Source organism: Episyrphus balteatus, chromosome 4 (genome assembly GCF_945859705.1).
Source record: "Episyrphus balteatus chromosome 4, idEpiBalt1.1, whole genome shotgun sequence".
In the NCBI taxonomy this organism is placed as follows: Eukaryota; Metazoa; Arthropoda; class Insecta; order Diptera; family Syrphidae; genus Episyrphus; species Episyrphus balteatus.
The window spans coordinates 69,429,145-69,449,585 of record NC_079137.1 but is presented as its reverse complement, the minus strand read 5'-3'; the positions used below and the strand labels follow the sequence as shown (position 1 = coordinate 69,449,585).

Below are 20,441 nucleotides of genomic sequence, written 5' to 3'. Positions count from 1 at the left end.
TTGAATAGAAAAGGCATCACAAACAGGAGTTGACTTTTTTTATATGGTTTTTAGAAAAAAATAAAAGTGGAAATATAAATGATTCAGGGGTCATTAGTTTTGTGTCAAGATTTTTCAAACAAAACCTTCAACCGCATGTGGTTGTGACAGAGATAAGTGTTTTTAAGGGTTCTTTATATAGGGAAATATTTACCTACTTGTAAATGGAAAATATTTTGTCGTCGCTGTTTTAAGCATGATTTGTGTAGCTTTAATTTTTATAGTGTTGCTGGGAATTTTTGACAATTGGATTTGAAGATTAGAAGTTATGAAAAGTTTATAAGGAATTGTCAATGCATTGAAAAGGACTTGCTAGAGTTCTAAGAAGCGAAAATATTTTAAAAAGTTTGTCTTGTTTTACCGATGATGACTGTAGTCAACACCTTATCAGAATTTGCAAAATGCGGTTTTCCTAAGTGGATTCAATCTTATTTACAAGCACGTTCAAAGTTTGTCATATAAGAAAAGTGTATCTAAGCAAATTGATGTTATATCTGGAGTTCCACAAGGAATCCATATTGGACCGCTTTTATTTTTATTCATGTTTTGAATGAAGTTTCTATTTTTTTTTTTTTTTTTTGAAAATTTTCCAATTCGCTGACGACTATAAACTTTTTTACAATCTTACGAACTCCAATATCTATTTATTTTATTTAAAAACGTTTTGGAGAACAATTTACGATATGTTAATTTGTAGAACGATACATTTTCTCAAAATAAAATGTTCCACATACGCCACAGTGACTCATTTTCATACTATTTCAATGATAAGCCTGTTCCTTTGGCAGTCTTATATAATTTTTTAAGATTAAAGAATCAAATCAAAGAAAAAAATCAATAACACTGGTTTACAGCTATAATAGACACTCAATCCCACTATTTTCTTTTTTCTGACGTACTTTGACCTCACGAACTCGGAAATCACTTTAAAAAAAATTACTATGAATTCGTTTTCGAGGTATGTTTTTTCAAAGTTTTTCTTAGCATACTTTGTATTCGAGCTATATCTTAAGTAATAAACGATCAATCTGAACAGAAGAAAAATGGCTCAAAAAGACCAAAAACAGTAAATTTTGAAAGTCCATATTTTATCCAAATTTAGCCGTATTCAATTTTTGTCACCATTATGTTGAAAGAGAAAGTATTTTCTTTTCTCCGTTACATGTTCAATATCTATAAATGCTCAAAGAATAAAAATAGACTATTTAGTAAAAACATCAAAAATTTATTTTTTTTTCTCTTTTTTTAATAGTTTTTCTGAAGTTTTTTACTATATTTTAATTTCAAAAATTTTTTTAAAGGATGGTATCCTTTCGATAGGAAATTTAATTATCTACAAAAAATTACATGATACAAATTTTAAAATTCGGCTTCCTTTTTCAGGTTATAGACAAAAACACAAAAAATAACAAAAAGAGTCGAAAATATTGATCGTTACAAAAATTATCATTTTCAAATTTATAACTTATCGATAGATTTTGACAAAAATTATTTTGTTATCTTTGCCAGATAGTGCAAATATATGGGGATTTAAAAGATATAGATTTTTTATTTCATTAAGAATTTTTTTTTGGAAAAAATTTCCTTTGAAATCGATTTTTTTAAATGTTTTGATACATTGCGCTTAAACATCTGAAGTGACCCAAAAACTTATTCCAGTGTTTCTTGCTTATTTATTCAACCGGTTTTTCTGTTCAGATTGATTCTTTATTACTCTAGATATAGCCCGAATACTAAGTATGCTAGAAAATAAACGACAAAAAATACTTTTGACAAATCATATCTCGAAAATCTATCCATAAACATTTTTTTAGATAAGATTTTCGAGTTTCCTGCGCTCAAGTCTATATGAAAAGTATAACGGCACTTGGTGTCTAAAAATTTAATCAATAATATTTCAATCAATATTCAAAATGTGTTGTGTGAAAATTTGAAATATTTTTCTCTCGCAAATTTTTGTTCAAATTTTTGAAAAACAAAAAAAATTTGAATATACTGCAACGTAATTTCAACCTTATTTTTTTGAAAACTAAAATATTGTAAATTATAAAAAAATTTGCTCAAAAACGACTACCATCAAAGATATGTATAATTAAAACTCATCCTTGATAAACATAAAACTTCCTTGATACCCATTTTCTTTTGTACCCATATTTTAAATCATAAAATAATTGCATAAATGTAATTTTTGAACAATGTCCTTATAGTGATATCGAAATATTTGTCTGTAATTTACTGTTTTATCATTTTTCAATGTTACCCCGAAAATTCGTCAAAGTCAATCACAGTCATACCTAAAAAAAAAAAAAAAAAAAAAAAATACCTACAAAATGTCAGTCCTTTTTATGTTTATCTGTTCAGATTAAAAACAATAAAAATACTTGATTTCTATGGTAAATATGAGATTATTTAAATTAACACAAAAAATAAACTTTCCACAGAACAACTTGCATGGTGGCAAAGATGGGACAAAACTACCCTTATCATCCTAGTTGCAGCCGTACTAGCCCTCCTTTTGGCTGTCATAATAATCTGCTGTATTATCATTTGCATTTGCCGGCGAAGACGACGACAGGATAAATGTAAGTCAAAACTAAAAATCATAACAATATTTAAAACTATAGCAAAAAAAAAAAAAACAAAAAAAAAATACACTTTTAGTTTGTTTATATATTCTTTTTTGTTTTATTATTATTTTAGAATTTTTTTTTTAACTATCTTTCTCTATAAGTTATCCCAATTTTTATTTTGAAAAATTCATATTTATCATTTCATCTTTTATTTATATTTTGGTTTAATTTTCATTAAAAAAATAAAAGAAAAAACACTTTAAAATTTATCTTTTATTGCAAAAAACGAGAATTTTATTATCTAAATGGAGTTTGCATTATGTTATTTGCTGCAAAAATTACATAAAAACAATAAAATTCAAAACAAAATCAAACAAAAGAAATAAGTAATTAAAATAAAAAGAGAATGCTATTATTTTGTTACCAAATGCATGAGTAACTTGAGTTTTTTTTTTTTTTTTTTGGTTTTATTTTGAGAATTTCAAAAACAGAAAGTAAATTAAAAACATTTTGTTTTTGTTTGATTTTTTTTTAGTTTTGTTTGGTTTTATGAGTGTGTCCTTTTTTGGAATGAGCATCATATTTACTAAACATATACAAAATTCATGCATAAAGTTTTTTTTTTCGTTTTTATTCACTTTGTATTGCTAATGCCAGTATAATATTTTAATTTTTTTTGTCATAATTAATTTTTAAATAAATATGAGGAATATCATAAAAAAACACAAAGCTGACCTAAGTCGGTAACTATGAAATGAAACTTTTGAACTTCGTTTAGGATTTCAAATCAGTTTTTCATTTTAAGTATAAGTAAATATTAAATGAGTTGTTAAATAACTAAAGGTTAGATTTTATGGTTTACAAAAAAATTCTTTATAATTAATTTTTTAAAGAGAAAAAAAAAAATAGTTTTCTTTGTCAGTGGTAGCCCAGGGAAATTAGTAATTTAAATCGCATTTTTCGCGGGACAAAATTTTTTTCATGGAATGTGTTCGGGTGGTTGTCCTTATCATAAAAGTCAATTTGTTGGGAAAATTGGAGGTTGGGAACAGCCGCCATCTTGGAAAAGAGATTGGTAGCGTTTTTATTGAATAGCTCCATTGTTATTCATTTTAACAGAAAATGACAAAGGTAGGACTTATTAACAATAAAATTATCTAAACAATGATATACAAAACAATTCCGTGAGTTGATTAAATAAAATTTTATAGTTGGTCAAAGTGCGGGTTTGTTTCGCAAGGTTGGGACAAAATGACATTTTTTCATATATCTGACGAACTTTTGATTTGTTTGGATAATTCTTCAAGAATGAATTATAGTACTTATAATTACCTATAAAATGAGCCCACAATCGTTATTGTAACCATCGTATTGTAGAAGTACTCTAACTCCGAAACTCTCCATGTACTAGTCAAAAGTGAGAAAAAAGCTAGTTTTTTGCTAGTAGGCCGAGAAAATTTTGGGAATAGAGGTATAACCAAAATATAAGTACGCAGTTTTGTTGCCATACTCGTGTTAATGTCGATTTCAAAGGTCAGACAACTCTAATTTTGGGCTTTATACGGTTTTTGGGGGGTTAAATAACGTAAGGTTTCTAGTTAACGTGAATGGGCTAAATTTATACTATTTGAAATTATAAATATACAAGCTGATTCCCTATTATTTTTCCTAAATCTAGACACCCCAATCTTGAGGATGTGACCAATAGAACTCAAGATATAAGCCGTTTATACGATTATGTTTTAGAGGCTTTTTTGTTTCGATTTTTGTTTGTTTATTTGAATTGAAAAGCCTGATATGGTTAGTTAAAAAACCTTACATCGTGAGTTCTATTAACCCCATAGCCGAGATTAAGGTGTCCAGATTTAGGAAAAATAATAGAGCATCAGCTTGTATATTTATAATTTCAAATAGTATAAATTTAGCCCATTCACGTTAACTGGAAAACTTACGTTATTTAACCCCCCAAAAACCGTATAAAGCCCAAAATTAGAGTTGTCAGACCTTTGAAATCGACATTAACACGAGTATGGCAGCAAAACTGCGTACTTATATTTTGGTTATACCTCTACTCCTAAAATTTTCTCGGCCTACTAGCAAAAAACTAGCTTTTTTCTCACTTTTGACTAGTACATGGAGAGTTTCGGAGTTAGATTACTTCTACAATACGATGGTTACAATAACGATTGTGGGCTCATTTTATAGGTAATTATAAGTAATATAATTCATTCTTGAAGAATTATCCAAACAAATCAAAAGTTCGTCAGATATATGAAAAAATGTCATTTTGTCCCAACCTTGCGAAACAAACCCGCACTTTGACCAACTATAAAATTTTATTTAATCAACTCACGGAATTGTTTTGTATATCATTGTTTAGATAATTTTATTGTTAATAAGTCCTACCTTTGTCATTTTCTGTTAAAATGAATAACAATGGAGCTATTCAATAAAAACGCTACCAATCTCTTTTCCAAGATGGCGGCTGTTCCCAACCTCCAATTTTCCCAACAAATTGACTTTTATGATAAGGACAACCACCCGAACACATTCCATGAAAAAAATTTTGTCCCGCGAAAAATGCGATTTCATGCCCATATTTTGACTAATTGCCCTGAGCTATATATATCAGAATCAATTTAGAATTGATAAATTAAATTTTACGATTTTTAAGCGACGGCTCAGTTGAATCGGAAGATAGAAAAAGTGGAAGGATAGCTTTTAGATTATTATTAAATTGGCAAAGTTAGGATTCTCAAAAAATATGGACTCGTTGAAAAAGAATGCGAAAAAAGTAAATCACGAAGTCAGGTTTATCCACTTGTCTTATGATCATAAGAAAACTATTAAAATCAGTAGAAAGGGTTTGGATACGAATATCTTCTAAAAGGTTAAAGACATCATTTTAATGCCAAAAACTTTTTTCTACAACGTTTAAGCTCCTTCAAGAATACATCTTGCAAATTTGATAATAATGACTTTTCAGTTAATTAGAAAATTTTAAAAAGTAAAAAATGTTTTTATAATTTTTTTCAACTTTAAAATCGTATTTCTATCAAATGCTTACATTAATGAAAAAAGTTTCAAGATTTTTTTTTGTGGAGCAATCTGTTTCCTACAAGAAAATATGTCTTGCCCATTTGATTATTATAATTTTTGAATTTTTTGCAAAATTAAGAACAAAAAACGAATTTTTAAAGATTTTCTCAGTTTTTGGACCTCAAATATCTTTTAAACGGTTAGATAAGCCTTTTTTGTAGAGCGTTTTATTTCCTACAAGAATATGTAAATTAATTTGCTAAAAATTCGATTCATAAAAATAAGAATTTTTTTTAGTAGAAGATTGATGTAAAAATTAAAAATTGAGAAGCGGAGAATCTTTATATAAAGAGCTCATTGGTGAGTATATTCTAGAGGTGTCTAGCAAACGATTTTTGGTAGTATAAAATCAAAAAAAAAAAAAGAATTTCGATTTTTTTTACCCACCCTAACCTACATACATAACCTAGGTACATATCGCCTTTTTTAATAAAAAATTATTTATTTTGATTATAATCAAAAGACTATTCAAAATTTGTTTTAAAAATTTTATCCTTGTTTGAATTCAAACCAAGTGTAGTATGCAATTCAAATTTTGTATAAGAAATAATTATTACCTGAAAAAAATAAAATAAAATTTTTTTTGGTCGTTTTTCCAAAAAAAAATTTTCTAGTTCATGAAAAGGTTTAAAACAAAAATTCAAAAAAATTCAGTAGTCCGTTTTCAAAAAAATTATTTTTCAAAATATTAAGATTTTTTTTTAAATTTTAACATTAAGTGTGCAATTTTTTGTTAAAATCGGTTAAGTTGCTTATGAGAAAGCCAGGAATAAAAAAACGGTCTTATATTGCTAATAACGAATTCACAATTATAAACTTAAAAAAACAAAATACGAAAACTGTTAGGTTTTTTTTAAGGGACTGTCGGACAGTAGTTTAAAATAATCTCCCAAAATCTCCTTCAATTTTTTCTCGTTAAACATTAAATTACCTACTATTTTTGATCAATAATAAAATATATTTCTATCGTAGGTAATCCATAAATCGTCATATTAAAACTGTATTTAAATTCTGAAAAAACAGTCTTTATTAGGGAGATTTTCGTTTCCAGCTGTTAAGACCCGTATTGATTTTTTTTAGATTATACACAAAAGTTTCATTTCATAGTTATCGAAATCAATTGATTCAGTTGATTAAATCACTAACTTATCCCTCCAATCAATCGAAACTCTTTTTCTATTAATCGTACATTTCCATATATCACTGTTTTATTTAAATTTTTACACAAAAAATAAAAAAAAAAAATTGAAATACGTATCACAATAAAAAAAAAAAAACAAAAATACAAAAGAAATAAATGATTATACTCTAACATTAAAAATTTATATGTATGCCTTTGACTAACGCAAACATTTATTTTTCATTTTTTTTTCTCTTTTATGTTTTTCTTTTTTATAAATGTTTTTTTATATCGCTTTAACGAATTTTGTTTGATGCGCTTTTAAATCAACAAATACACACAAAAAAATAAACATATCGTCCATTAAAAAAAAAAAAAACAAACCAACAACAACATAATAATCAATCACGAAATTAACACACAAACAAAAAAAAAAATACAAAAAATTCATACACTCTGATGCATTTTTGGCAACTGTACTGAAATCAAATGGAATTAATATGAAAAAAAAAATTAATTTACAAACGAAACATTATATACACCATCAAACTCATAAAAATTACTTTCACTAATAAATAAACACTTAAAATTAAAAAAAAAAAAAAACACTACTACAACACTCATACACACAACACAAACGCAAAACAACCATATAATCACTTTACGTGCATCATCCTTTTTTGCTCTTTCTGTTGCATTGAACAAAAATAACAAAAAAAATATCGCTAAAATATATACAACAACAACATATAAAAAAAATTACACATACAATTTGCACAAAAAACTACTCACGTACGTGCTAAAATAAAATATTCAAACACTTGAAATAAATATAAAAAAAAAAAATATACCAAAAACACAGATCATACGGAAGTGTCCATCAGCGCAACACAAAGGTAAGCACTTCTCATTAATTGGTTGTGAATTAATTTTTTTTTTATTTGTAATTTTATTTGATAAAATTTTGTTTTAAGAAAAATATAATATTTGTACATAAATTAAATTAAATTTTTTTTTTAAATAAATTTTGTTTGTTAGGCTTTTGTCAAAAATAAAAAAATATTGTTTTTTTTTGGACTTTGTGTTTGCACTGATTTTTAAATTATTTGTTTTCTATTTAAAAAATAATGTTTTTAATTAAAAATAATATAATTTCTAATAGCATAAAAATATTTTAAAATTGGATTGATTTAAAAAAAAAAAAATCAGTATTAATTAATTACTATCAATAAATGATATCTAAAAAAAAGCAACAAAACACAGTTGTATTATGGCTGTGTAGTTACTGAAAAAGTAATATATCAACAAAATAGGAAACGAAAAAAATACCCCCAGCATTACCTCTAGGCTTTGTAAAATTAAACATAGCCTATCCAATAAAAGTCAATTTGTTTTATTATTTTATCAGCGATAACAAATCTTTTATCAGATTTTGAAATTTATACTTTATAGTTCACCATGGCGTATGCGTAATATTTTTTTTTTTATTGAACAAAAATCAAAGGTAAATAAAATAACCAAACAATGAAAATAATTGAAGTTCATTAATGATTAACTGATATAAAAGGGTAAAGAATATTTAAAGGGGCTCTTAAAAGCCTAATAAATTCATGCAATTTTAAAGAGTAGACTATAAGACAAATGGTTGCATTTAAGGATTATTGAATAATTTATGTATAAATGTTTAGGTATACCTAATATTCTCAACTTGTTTATTAAAAACAATTATTTATCGACAAAAATTAGAACAATGAATGATGAAAAATTTGAGATTTCTTATTCTATGCCTTCTATGAATATTTTAGTTGTTGCACTAAAAGTCTAGACATTATTGAATTTAAAAAAATATATAAAGTTTATGAACTCTTAGTAACGATGAGCCGTTTATGTTAACCTCAAAATTAACCCTCTATTGCATGGAGTAATATTAGCATACGAAAAAATTTAAAAATGCTTTACATGGGTTCTTTGGGTTGTTTCCAAACGGTTTTCATTAAAAAAATTTGTTTAAATTAATTTGTTTAAAAAATTTGTTTATAAGCCAAATTTGGCTTCGTATGCATTAAGGGGTAAGAAATTTTACTAATTTTATTTATTCAGATTATGTAAAGAATACAATTAAAAATATCAAAAGATAAATATTTATCATTTAAAAACAAAATAAAGTAAAATTAATACATTGCATTACAAAAGGTTAAGAATTAATTCAAATTTGGCTCATTTTAAGCCATGGAACCGAGAAAATCAATTTGTTTTTTCCGTTATATATATTTTTTCTGGTTCACATTCTTTCCACATTCGAAGTAAGTCTTGCTCCACTCCCAGATCTTACAAAAACTAAAAAGTAGTAAAATGATTGAAAAATATTATAGGTGAGCCCCCTCCCCCTAAAATGTTTGTGGTTACGCCACTGGATATGGGGTTAACATGCGAAAAATGTCTTTAAAAGCGAAGGCGCTCCATTTCTGAAGTAAAACAAAGCTTCCAAGCAAAATAACAATGTAAAGAAACAAAATTTTCCAACAAAAAATTTAACAAATTGTGTAGATTTACAACCCCTTAATGCATACGAAGCCAAATATGGCTTCCGTACTTTTTACCCTCCCAAGACCAGGCCAATAATTTTTTGAAGTTATACTTCTTATGGGAGGGTGGGTATGAAAATTTACTTTTTGACAAGAATGTCAAAGGGATTATGACGCGATCACCCTGGGTAGCAGGGCTGTCGTTTCACCTTTAGAGTAGGCAGTACTTTAGTATTTAAAAATGCAGTACGCCGCAGTACGGCAAACATAAAACACACAACACGTTGCAAGTTACATGTTTCATGTGGCAAGTTGCATGTGGCAAGTCGTATGTGGCAAGTTGCATGTGGCAAGTTGCATGTGGCAAGTTGCATGTGGCAAGTTACATGTGGCAAGTTGCATGTGGCAAGTTCCATGTGGTTATTTCCATGTGGCAAGTTGCCAGGGTTGCAAAAAGCTCACATTTCAGCTCAGCTCACAGCTCAGCTCAAATTTGAGCTAGGTACCATAGCTTAGCTCATTTGAGCTGAGTTGAAAGTGAGCTGAGCTGAAAGTGAGCGCCCCAACTTCCAACGCCTATATCTCGGAATTTTGAAAAAAATGAAAAATTTTTGTTTGATGCCAAAAGGTAGCGGGGACTCTAAAATACATTTGGGTACATCTCTCATCCCTGTAGGTCCACGCGTTCTCAAACCGGGAGAACTTAAAAGTAAAAAAAAAATAGGCACGATTCTGAAAAAATAGGCATGATGTGGCGGTTTAACATGGAAGGCGATTTTTTAAAAATCTGACAATGTGCAAAGCGTAGGCCCATGACACAAGCTATCATTTGGCATCACTCCCAAAAATTACTCTCAAGCGGTTTAGCTTCCAGGAGCGTTTAGAGATTCGGGATTTTTCGAAAAAAAAATTTACCCCAACTTTCAAAACCGATTTTCTCGGAATTTTAAAAAAAGTCGAAAAACCGGATTATACCACTATCGGGTAGCTGAGAATATAAGCTTTCATATGGCACCACTCCCCTGTCTCTAGATCAAAGCGTTCCAACGCCTATATCTCGGAATTTTGAAAAAAATGAAAAAAAAAATTTTTGATGCCAAAAGGTAGCGGGGACTCTAACCTACATTTGGGTACAACTCTCATCCCTGTAGGTCCACGTGTTCTCAAACCGGGAGAACTTAAAAGTAAAAAAAAAAAATAGGCACGATTCTGAAAAAATAGGCATGATGTGGCGGTTTAACATGGAAGGCGATTTTTTAAAAATCTGACAATGTGCAAAGCGTAGGCCCATGACACAAGCTATCATTTGGCATCACTCCCAAAAATTACTCTCAAGCGGTTTAGCTTCAAGGAGCGTTTAAAGATTCGGGGATTTTTCGAAAAAAAAAATTTACCCCAACTTTTAAAACCGATTTTCTCGGAATTTTAAAAAAAGTCGAAAAACCGGATTGTACCGGAATTTTTTTTTTTATGATAAAAAAAGAAATATTTTACTAAAAAAATAGAAATATATTTACTATCAAAAACACCAAGAGAAAAGATCACGAAAAATTATCTGTCTTATTTATAAAAATATCTATGTGTTAAAATAATTCCATTAATAACTAGAAACAAACAACTTAAGCTATGGTGTTTTATAAAAGTTTAAAATATCTTCATATTTCATTATACTTTCCAAATAAAAATCAATGTATCCTCTCACTCAGCTCACCCAACAGCTCAGTTCAACCATCAGCTCAGCTCACTTTCAGCTTAGCTCAAATGAGCTGAGCTATGGTACATAGCTCAAAAGTGAGCTAGCTCAAAATTTGAGCTGAGCTGCGAGCTGAGCTCAGCTCACTTTTGAGCTTTGTAGCAACCCTGCAAGTTGCATATTGCTACTACTAGTGCTGAAGCACACACAATCCTCATAAAATTACCATATAGCATATTTTATGCGCAATTTGTTTACTTTCGTTAAGCATATACCGTACGTTCTGAACCGCACAACATGAGTAAATTTCACAGATTAAATTGAAAACTACATGGATATAAGGAGGATGAAAGAATTAATTTATTGTTCACTTGATAAAAATGTAAAAAAACGAAGTGTGGATTAATTAATTTAATAGTAGAAATTAAAAATATCAAATGAAATTCATTTATATATACTGAATGAGAAGTATAACTTCAGTCGCGTGTACATGTGTACACACACTCTTTTTTTTTTACAATAAAAATTGGTTCATAGCATACACAATTAGACAATCGATCAAAAATAAATTTTTAATTCCACTTTACTTTCCAAACAAACGCAATAATTAATACTTAAAGTATGAATATATTCTACACTTTCGTTTTCAATGCACACGACTGATCGACTCACCTGCGATCATAAAATACACCTTTATTTTGTGTCGGACACACGAAAAAACTATCTCTATGGGTTCTCAGAAACACAAAGAAGAGGATTGTATTTAATCTTTACCATTTTTTTGTGACAGAGAAGAGAAAAGTGCATACAAACAGACCAAACCATATTTGGCTTCGTATGCAGTAGAGGGTTAAAATTAAATTTTTTTTTCTTAATAGTGGTACAAAAAGCCACTCGAGTTATAAAAAATACTTTTTTTTAATGCATTTGAACTAAAATTTTGAGACGAAAAAGTCAAAATTGTATGAAATTTGACAAACATTATGAAATTTAATTCATTGATTTTTTTTTATTTCAAAAAATATTTTTATTAGCAATAACATTTTTAATGCAATTTTCTCAATAAATGTTCTTTATTTAATTTTAAATTGCATTTTTTGATATTAGTCAAAATCATGGATGTAGAAAATTTGAGTTCCAGTAATTTTTTTTAAAGAAAACAACATTCAATAACAGTTTACTCCTTATTTACATGGTTTAATTATTGATTAACTTCTAAAAATATATTTTTTTTGGTTTGAAAAAACAAAAAGTGTTCCTGGAACGTTTTCAAATTTTAAGAACGTAAATTTAAGTTGATTTCAGTCTGATGGCCGATTTGTTAATGCCTTTTTCATATCTATATGATTGTAATTTTACAATCCACTTAGAACTAGTAATAAATAATTATTTTTCAATGCAATAATTTATGCTACGCATAAATTATCCGTTATTTTAGGAACGCTTGCTTCGTGAATAAATTAGATTAAAATTTTATTTTACTTTTTTTTACATTAAACAACTGAGGCCACTACAATTTCCAAAAATATTTTGTTTTAGACGTTGAGATAAAAGAAAAAAAAAAAAAATTTATAGTCAAAAGGTTTTTTTCGGGAACGCTTGAGGACTCCAAATAAAAAATAAAATATAACCAACATTATTTTGCTTGCTTTTGATATTTTTTTATGAGAATCCTACCCAGTATGACATTAATAAAAAAATATATCAACAAAAAAAAAATCCTTTATGATCTAGGCAGGGGCGAATGCAAGGAGGGGGTGGAGAGGAGGGGCCTGGGGAGTTCCATCTGTCTGTATGTCGGTCTGTTAATTTAGCTGTAGCCTAAACTACAGAAGGAATTTGTTTCAAATTTCATAGTTATCTAAGTTTTTTTTATATTCCCTAAAGTAGAAATGGAAATATTATTTTTAGGACCAAAACTTCCTTGAGAAAAATAAATTTTCAAAATGGCTCTTACTGAGTTCATTAAGGTTTGAATTTATACAGCGGTAAATAACGATGAACCTGCTTATTGAATAAAAAAAAAAAAAACGTTTTTTTATTGCGTTATTTAAGGTTACAGAACCGTTTTATCCATTTTTGTCTTACTCGTAAACGATTCAACCGATTTCAATCAAAATTTTGTTACAAAGGCCTCTTTTTGTTAATAAAAATAAAAATAACCTTCGAAAAACACATTTGGGATTTAAAACAAATTTAATTTCCTTTGAAATTATTGTGTGTTTTTTTCTTAAACGAATCAATTTTTTTGAAAATTTGTTTTTTAGTGTCCGCATGGGTACTTATTATTTTTTGAAAAATATTTAAGAATTTGTATCCATAAAAAGTTTATTAAAAATAAACGTATACTTCAGATTTTTTTTTAAAACAATTAATTTTTCAAAAAATTATTTTTTTCTCTAAAAAGGTGTGAGGTTTTTTAAATTTTGATTTCTGGATCAATAGTTTTTGAAATTACAAAATCAAAACGGCTTTTATTGTTTGCTGAAATCTTTAACATCGAATTTAATTTTTTTATTTAGTTTTTTAAAGTAGGTAACTACCTAACAGATTTTAACAATCAGATTACTCTGAACGTGAAGGCTAAGTGTAGACATGTTTTTTTTTTGCTTGATTCTCAGAACGACAAAAGATATGTTTGTACATGTGCCATAGGGCTTAAGAGCTAGTTGGTATTTTTTTTAATGTCTAAGCTATTTCAGTACTTTCAAAATTTGGAATAAAAAATATCCGTCCAAATAATAAGGTCGATATAAATTTTGTATCTGTCTAATATTCAAACACATCATAGTGGGGTATTTGGTTAAGAAAAAACCTATCCAAAAATATTTTATGGTTAAAAATGTAGTTAATAAAGTTATAAATTCCTTTAAAAAATATGTCCTGAGACTTTGCTTTAAGGAAACATTTTACTTACCTAATATTTAGAAGCTTTACTGTGTCAATTGAGTTGAGTATAAATTTGTCTTTTTTTTTTGAACAAATTTAAAAAAATTCCGGCTAACGTTGCGTTTTCGCAACGTCATGTTTGAAGGCTTCTGGAACCTAACTTATTATAATTAAAAATAAACTAAAGATAGGTTTTGAAAGATAGTTCAATTATCTAATCGACCTGTTTTTGAATTTGTTTGTGAAAAATTTGCTTTTTTAGGACTTTTAAAATTCGAGCTCTTGAAAAATTTGAGGTAAAATTTTTGAACGCAATTTGTCATTTTGTTGTCAACAATTTTTTAATACTCAGTGTATTTATATCTAGTTCATTTCTTCATAAAAGTTTTCAAATAAAACTGATTTATATTCTATGTAAGAAATTTTTTGAAAAATAATTTTGATAAGGTCCATTTTCGGCAAGCGTTCCGAAAACGCGACGTGATTTTTCTGGAAAACCAGAAGCTTTACCAAAATTTTTTTTTCACATTTCTTTTAATTAGATCAAAAACAATAAGTGTGTAAAATTTCAAGTTTCTAAGTCAACTGGAACTGGTAGCCGCCGGAAATGGGTTAACAATTTTATAAAGTAGGTACAAATTTTTCTAATATTTCTGAAATTTTAATTTCAGAAGAAAATTAATTTTCTTGATACAATGTAAATCTTGCAATTTTCAAAATATTGGAGATTGACATTTTTTTTTTTGCAAAATCTGTCGCGGAAACAAAAATGTTAGTAAAGAAGCACATTTTAGTTAATATGTGCTTGGCTTTCAAATTTATATAAAATAATCAAATCCTTAAAACGCAATTGTTCTTCGTTTTCCCTTACTTACTTAAAATTAAAGTGAAACCTAATTATGTCAACAAAAGCATCGCCAATTTTAAAATATTTTAATAGTTTGTTAGATTTGAATAATTTAGAGTAAAATGCACTTAGCAAATTGTTTGTTTGCATGACAAAAATTATTAACAACACAAAATTTTATTTTTCTTATTATTTTTTTATTTTATTATTATCTAATAATAATTTTTTTTTATATATTTTTATTAATTTTTTTTTTTTTTAATTTTTAATTTTATGTGTGTGCGCCCGCTTGATTTTAATTTGCATCCATATTTTCTTACGCTGCTTTCAAAAATAAAACAAAAAAACCAAAAAAATTCCCATGCCAGTGTGTTATCCTATCAACCCACATCACCTCTGCCATCATCAACTACATCACAGACTCCACTTGAAATACCAAAAAGTCCACCAAGATGGCCATTGCGACCGGGCGTAATGGTGCACGTTAAAAACGATACCAAACAAAATCTAGCTGCCAATCGTTTGGTACTAAATACAAGCAACACGAGTGGTGCATCAACGATACCAAGATCATATCATTTAAGTGGAACAACTAAAGCCACTGTTGAATCAAAACCAAATACAAATATAAATAATAATAATACCTGCACATCACTTTCAAGCACAATAAATAATATAATTCGCACAAAAAGCACTTTAAGCATGAATAATTGTCCTTCGTCACCACCAACATCTTCATTAGCAACACTTCAATCTCATAACAATAATAATACGTCACTCGGTGCAAGGAGCAATCATTCGATATTACGTGGTGGAACTCAATCCTTGGGAAGACCATCTTCGAAATTACCCAAAACCGTTCGAGTTAATCCGAATAATACTATTTTAACAGATGAGCTTCCAACTCCACTCAGACGTCCTGTCCCGCCACCACTTCCACCAAGGAATCCCAGATTGCTGAAGAACTCAATTAATTCGTCGAATCTTTTGACAAATATATCGGCAACTAGTGCTAATGAACTGCTGCCAAAATCAAATGAGACAAATTGCCATCAGCAGGCTACAACATCACCGAGTGACGATGAAGAGAGTCCAATTCAAATAACAAATAATAGTAACACAGAAACTTCAAGGATTATTAGAGAATCAGGATTCTTCGATAGGTTTGTAACGTTGGCATTGGGAGGTGATTTATTTAAACGACGAAAAAATGATGATGACCGAACGAGAGATAGTCAGCGTTCGCATGTGGGACTTTTGAGTTCGATGTTGAATGCACCGAAGGCATTTTGGAGGCAAAAAGATGATTCGAATCCTTTTTCGACGGAACATCGTTTGAAGGGAATCCGTTGTTCTGGCAGTGGTAATGCTTTTATATTTTATTTTTTATTTTTTATATTGACATAAAATATGTATAATAAATAGGACGGATGTTCGATATTTGAAGAGGAATTGGAGCATGTTTTCTGGTTTAATACTGTACTGAATTTACAAAATAGTTTATTTTTCTATTAGATATGTTCTAAATTGAGTATGAATTGTTAAGAAATACGTTACAAATGACTTGTAATATGCAAAGAAAACATTTACAAAGTAGGTCCAATCCATTGTTACGGAAGTGACAGAAATGTTTTTCCTGAAAGAAAAAAATTGGTATTTCTCTTTATTTAGTTTAGTCAAATTGTAGTACAGTAAATATATTCATCGGACAGTGCGTCAAATCTGGTAGTTTTTATTTTTTGTACAGTATTTTTTTTATAATAAGGACCAATAAACTTCCTAAGTTGTCAAAAAACGACCATCAAATGCAACATTTTTAACAGTGCAAAAAAATTTTTAAAATAAAATTTTTTTTGCTAAACTGGTAGCTAGTTATTTTATGAAATGAGTTTTTGTACATTTTTGATCCAAAATGGTGGATCTCTCGTTTTCCAAAATTATAGTTTTGATAAGAGCCAATATCAAAATAACATGTATACCTACACGAATTGGAACAGATTCACCTCTTTAAGGGCAAAATTCCTTACTAATCGGACTATTTTTACTCACTTAAAAGAGTATTAAAAGATTTATCGTTTTCGAAAAATTGAAAAATTTGAAAAAAAAAACAATAGGTAACTTATAAACTAACAGCCCCACAAAGACTCCAATTATACTTTATACTGGTCAATAAAACAAAACTTTCTTCTTTGTTATACTAACTAAAGTAAACTTTGTTAAATTTGTACGGTGTACTGAATTTGATTAAACTATTTGAGCTAGAAAAGTTTTTGTTAGAAAATCAAACATTTTGTATTTTTAACTATTTTTTAAGCTATTTTAAAGCGTGTGTTATTTTTTTAAATTTAGTTTATTGAAATTTAATTAAAACAAATGACAATGCGCAAGGTGTCTTTGCGTTGAAAATAACTTCATTTAAGGTTTTCTAAAAGATGTAATAGAATTATTATGACTCCGGATTCGGGCTCAGGACTTTTTTTTTTTTAATTTTAGGCTACGTTTTTAAAAAATTCTGTTTAAGCAGAAGAAAATATTACACATTTCACCTGTTAACTTTTAAAACCACTTTTAAAAACAATCCTTGCAACTTTCTAGGACTAACTAGCAATTTAAAAAAAAAAAAAAATTTAAATAAAGTATGTACATGATTTTTTCCGACTTTGATAATTTTTACTTTTTGTTTAATAAAATTTGTATTACTCCCTAAAGGTCAATAGAATTTTCTATATGTTGAAACTAAAACTGCTTCTATTTGTCCTATATTTTCTAAAATACCTTTTTTTTATTAAAGTTTTAATAAAGGGCAAGTGAAAAACTCGTAAATGAACTCGAGATAACAATGAGCCATGGAAATTTTTATTCAAAATTGTTTAAGTTATCTTTAATCTAAAAAATAAAAAAAACTTTCAAAAATATCTTTCTTAAATCTATTTTTTCAAATCGGATTAAGGATTTGTCATTAAACTTTGTTTTAATATGCGATAAAAACAATTTTTTTAATGGCTACTACGGTTTTTTAAAACCGCTACTACGGTAAAAAAAAAATCAAAAATTCTATAAGATATCTATATGGATGTCAAAAGCATTAAAAAACTTTTATTTAATTTTACATATTTTTAAAATGATGAAATAAAATTAAAATTATTCTTTAGTTCTAAAAAAAGCTTTAACATTTTATGTAACTTTTGCAATAACTAAGAGTAAAAAATACACATGTAGCATTTATTTTCTAAAAAAATAAAAAAGTTTTCTAAAGTTTTTCTAAAAAAATAAAAAGTTTAATTGGTAGGACAGAACAGAAACAATGATATTTAATCCAAAATGGCTGCCAAAAGATGAATTAATTCATCATTTTTGAACAATTTTTTTCGCAGGAGAAAAAAAATTTGGTGTTATAAAATTACACATTTTAACATGATTATATAAAAAATATGCATTTTAGATATGTTTCTTTTGAAATTGAGGTTAAAATTTATCTAGTCCGTGTTTTTCTTTATATTTTTTATTGAATTCTTTTACAAATTAACTCACCATTTTGCAAATCAAATTCACCTTTTGCACAAACATAAATAATTTTTTTTTTTGTTTATTTTTTGTCAATATATCACATTATTTAATATGATGTTCCATTTAAACAATATGAGAAATAGGTTTCGAAATATGAATTTGATTTAAAAAAAAGTGAAATTTCTTTTGTACAAAAAAGGGAACTTATCCTGTATTAAAAACTCTGAAATAAAAACTATTATAATGATAACACTGGTCTGCAAGGAAATCCTCCTTTAAATAAAACTATACTTTTTTGTATGCTGATTCCGAATCCGAAGTCAGAATTAACCTAGCACGTCACGTTTTTTAGATATTCCCGTTAGAAAATCTCAAAAACCCATTTTTTGCTGTTTTCGAAGAAATATTTTGGCATAATGTAATCTTTTTCAATTAATATTGATACGGTTTATGAAAGAACTTATTTTTTTCTTTCAAAATCAGTTTCAATCTTCTCAATATCTCTTTTCTTCTCCGAGATATCTTAATTTAAGTAAGTTTAGTAGGTTTGGCATATCTTACCATAAAGAAACTTATCTCTAAAAATTAATATATCTTTTTCCCTAGAACAAAAGTATACTTATCTAATGAACTTTAGTGTGCTGATTTTGAATCCGAACTCAAAAAATTTCGGTCAGCTCTGGTTTTTGAGATATAGTAGTTTTTTTGAGGTTTTCTAAAAAAAAACTTGATTTTGTGATACTTTAATGCGCATATCTTAAAATCCTGACGTGATACAATTTTTTTGACTTCGGATTCTAACTTAGCACATCAAAAACTATAAGAAAAGTTTACTTTTTTTTTCTAGGAGATACAAATCTGAAGCTTAACAAGGCAGTTTATCGAATGGTTTATTACAAATAAGATATTTCTAAATAGAAAAATTGTATATAAAATTACAAAACACTTAAAAATTTTAAAATATAATGGGCAATGATATTTTACATTTTCCTTAATTAAGGTGCTTTTGTTCATGTAGGATTTACTAAAAAGTGAAGGATTTCGAAATGTCTGCTTTTTTTGTCAATCAGTATTTTAAAAAATGAGTAAACATGAATATAAAAGAACATATTTAGTGTCAATCGATAGGTTATATTATGAAGAATAAGTCCTCCAAATTTGAGCTCAATGCGACAAATAGTTTTAATTTTATACAATTTCAAATGAATATAAAAGGGTCATTTTTTAGAAACTACTCACATTTTTCAAAAATCATTTTTACAAAAATGGTACCTGATAGAATTTTTTTAGATTCAGGAAAGTCTAAACTTTCATAATATCAAACAATTATTTGAAGGAGAAAAAAAAAGTTAAATTTTGCAGACCAATGTAGGTAATTATAGTTAACAACAAATAAAATTGCTGAAATTTCAAAAAGTATGTTTACATTAATTATACCTACTTTCGTGGCAATCTTCTTTAGGACTATAATATTTGAAATAGTTTTATAAAATGTTAATATATTTATGTTTTTTGAATTTTAAAACATCCATGAAAAGAAATAAAAATATTAAACTATCATGTTTAGTTTACGAAGTAGAACAAATTAGTATATTCTTTTTCTTTTAAACAAATCACTGCTTATTTCATTAGTAATGTCCTACAAAATCGTCATTTTCTATCAAATATTTTAACTTAAACTCAAAACTTCTACTTCCCCAGAAAAATAATAACAAATTGATTTATTCACCATTATTATATTAATTAAAAATATTTATTATTCACAGCTCATTAACTAAATTAATATTTATTATATTTTGTCCAAATTTATTCTTTTTGCGAAATAAAACGATAATTGATTTAAAAACTCTAGTTTATTCATTTATTTACAATAATAATGAAGATAAAGTAATTTGTTAGAATCATTTTAAATAATTTAATTATTATTTTTTTTGTTTTGTTATAATTTTTGGCAAAATAGACTTAACCTCATTTTAATTCGTGTAAAAAATTAATCAATTTATGTGTGTTTCATTTGAAATTTGAAACCCACAAAATATAGATTCAATTATTATAATTATCCCACTTTAATACAATTTAAAATGGTTTTGTTACCGAAAAAATTAAAAAAAAAAAAAATTGAAAGGACAGTAGATTAAAATGTTTTCAATAA

General features: G+C 27.3%; 1 protein-coding gene across 13 annotated transcripts in view; it reads left to right on the top strand.

The window, feature by feature from the left end:
* The window catches only part of LOC129919053 (B-cell receptor CD22), a 160,424-nt gene that overhangs the window by 118,908 nt on the left and 21,075 nt on the right, over positions 1-20,441 (top strand). For 6 of the 13 annotated variants that reach the window (XR_008773040.1, XM_055999867.1, XM_055999868.1 and 3 more), the window contains exons 20-22: positions 2,481-2,621; positions 7,691-7,724; positions 15,151-16,145. Coding sequence is in view for 12 of the 13 variants with exons in the window: in XM_055999867.1 (XP_055855842.1) it covers positions 2,481-2,621; positions 7,691-7,724; positions 15,151-16,145 (1,170 nt within the window). In the remaining variant the exon portion in view is untranslated. Of the gene's footprint in view, positions 1-2,480; positions 2,622-7,690; positions 7,725-15,150; positions 16,146-20,441 lie in introns of those variants that run through there. The other 7 variants (XM_055999870.1, XM_055999871.1, XM_055999872.1 and 4 more) reach the window with 3 other exon arrangements.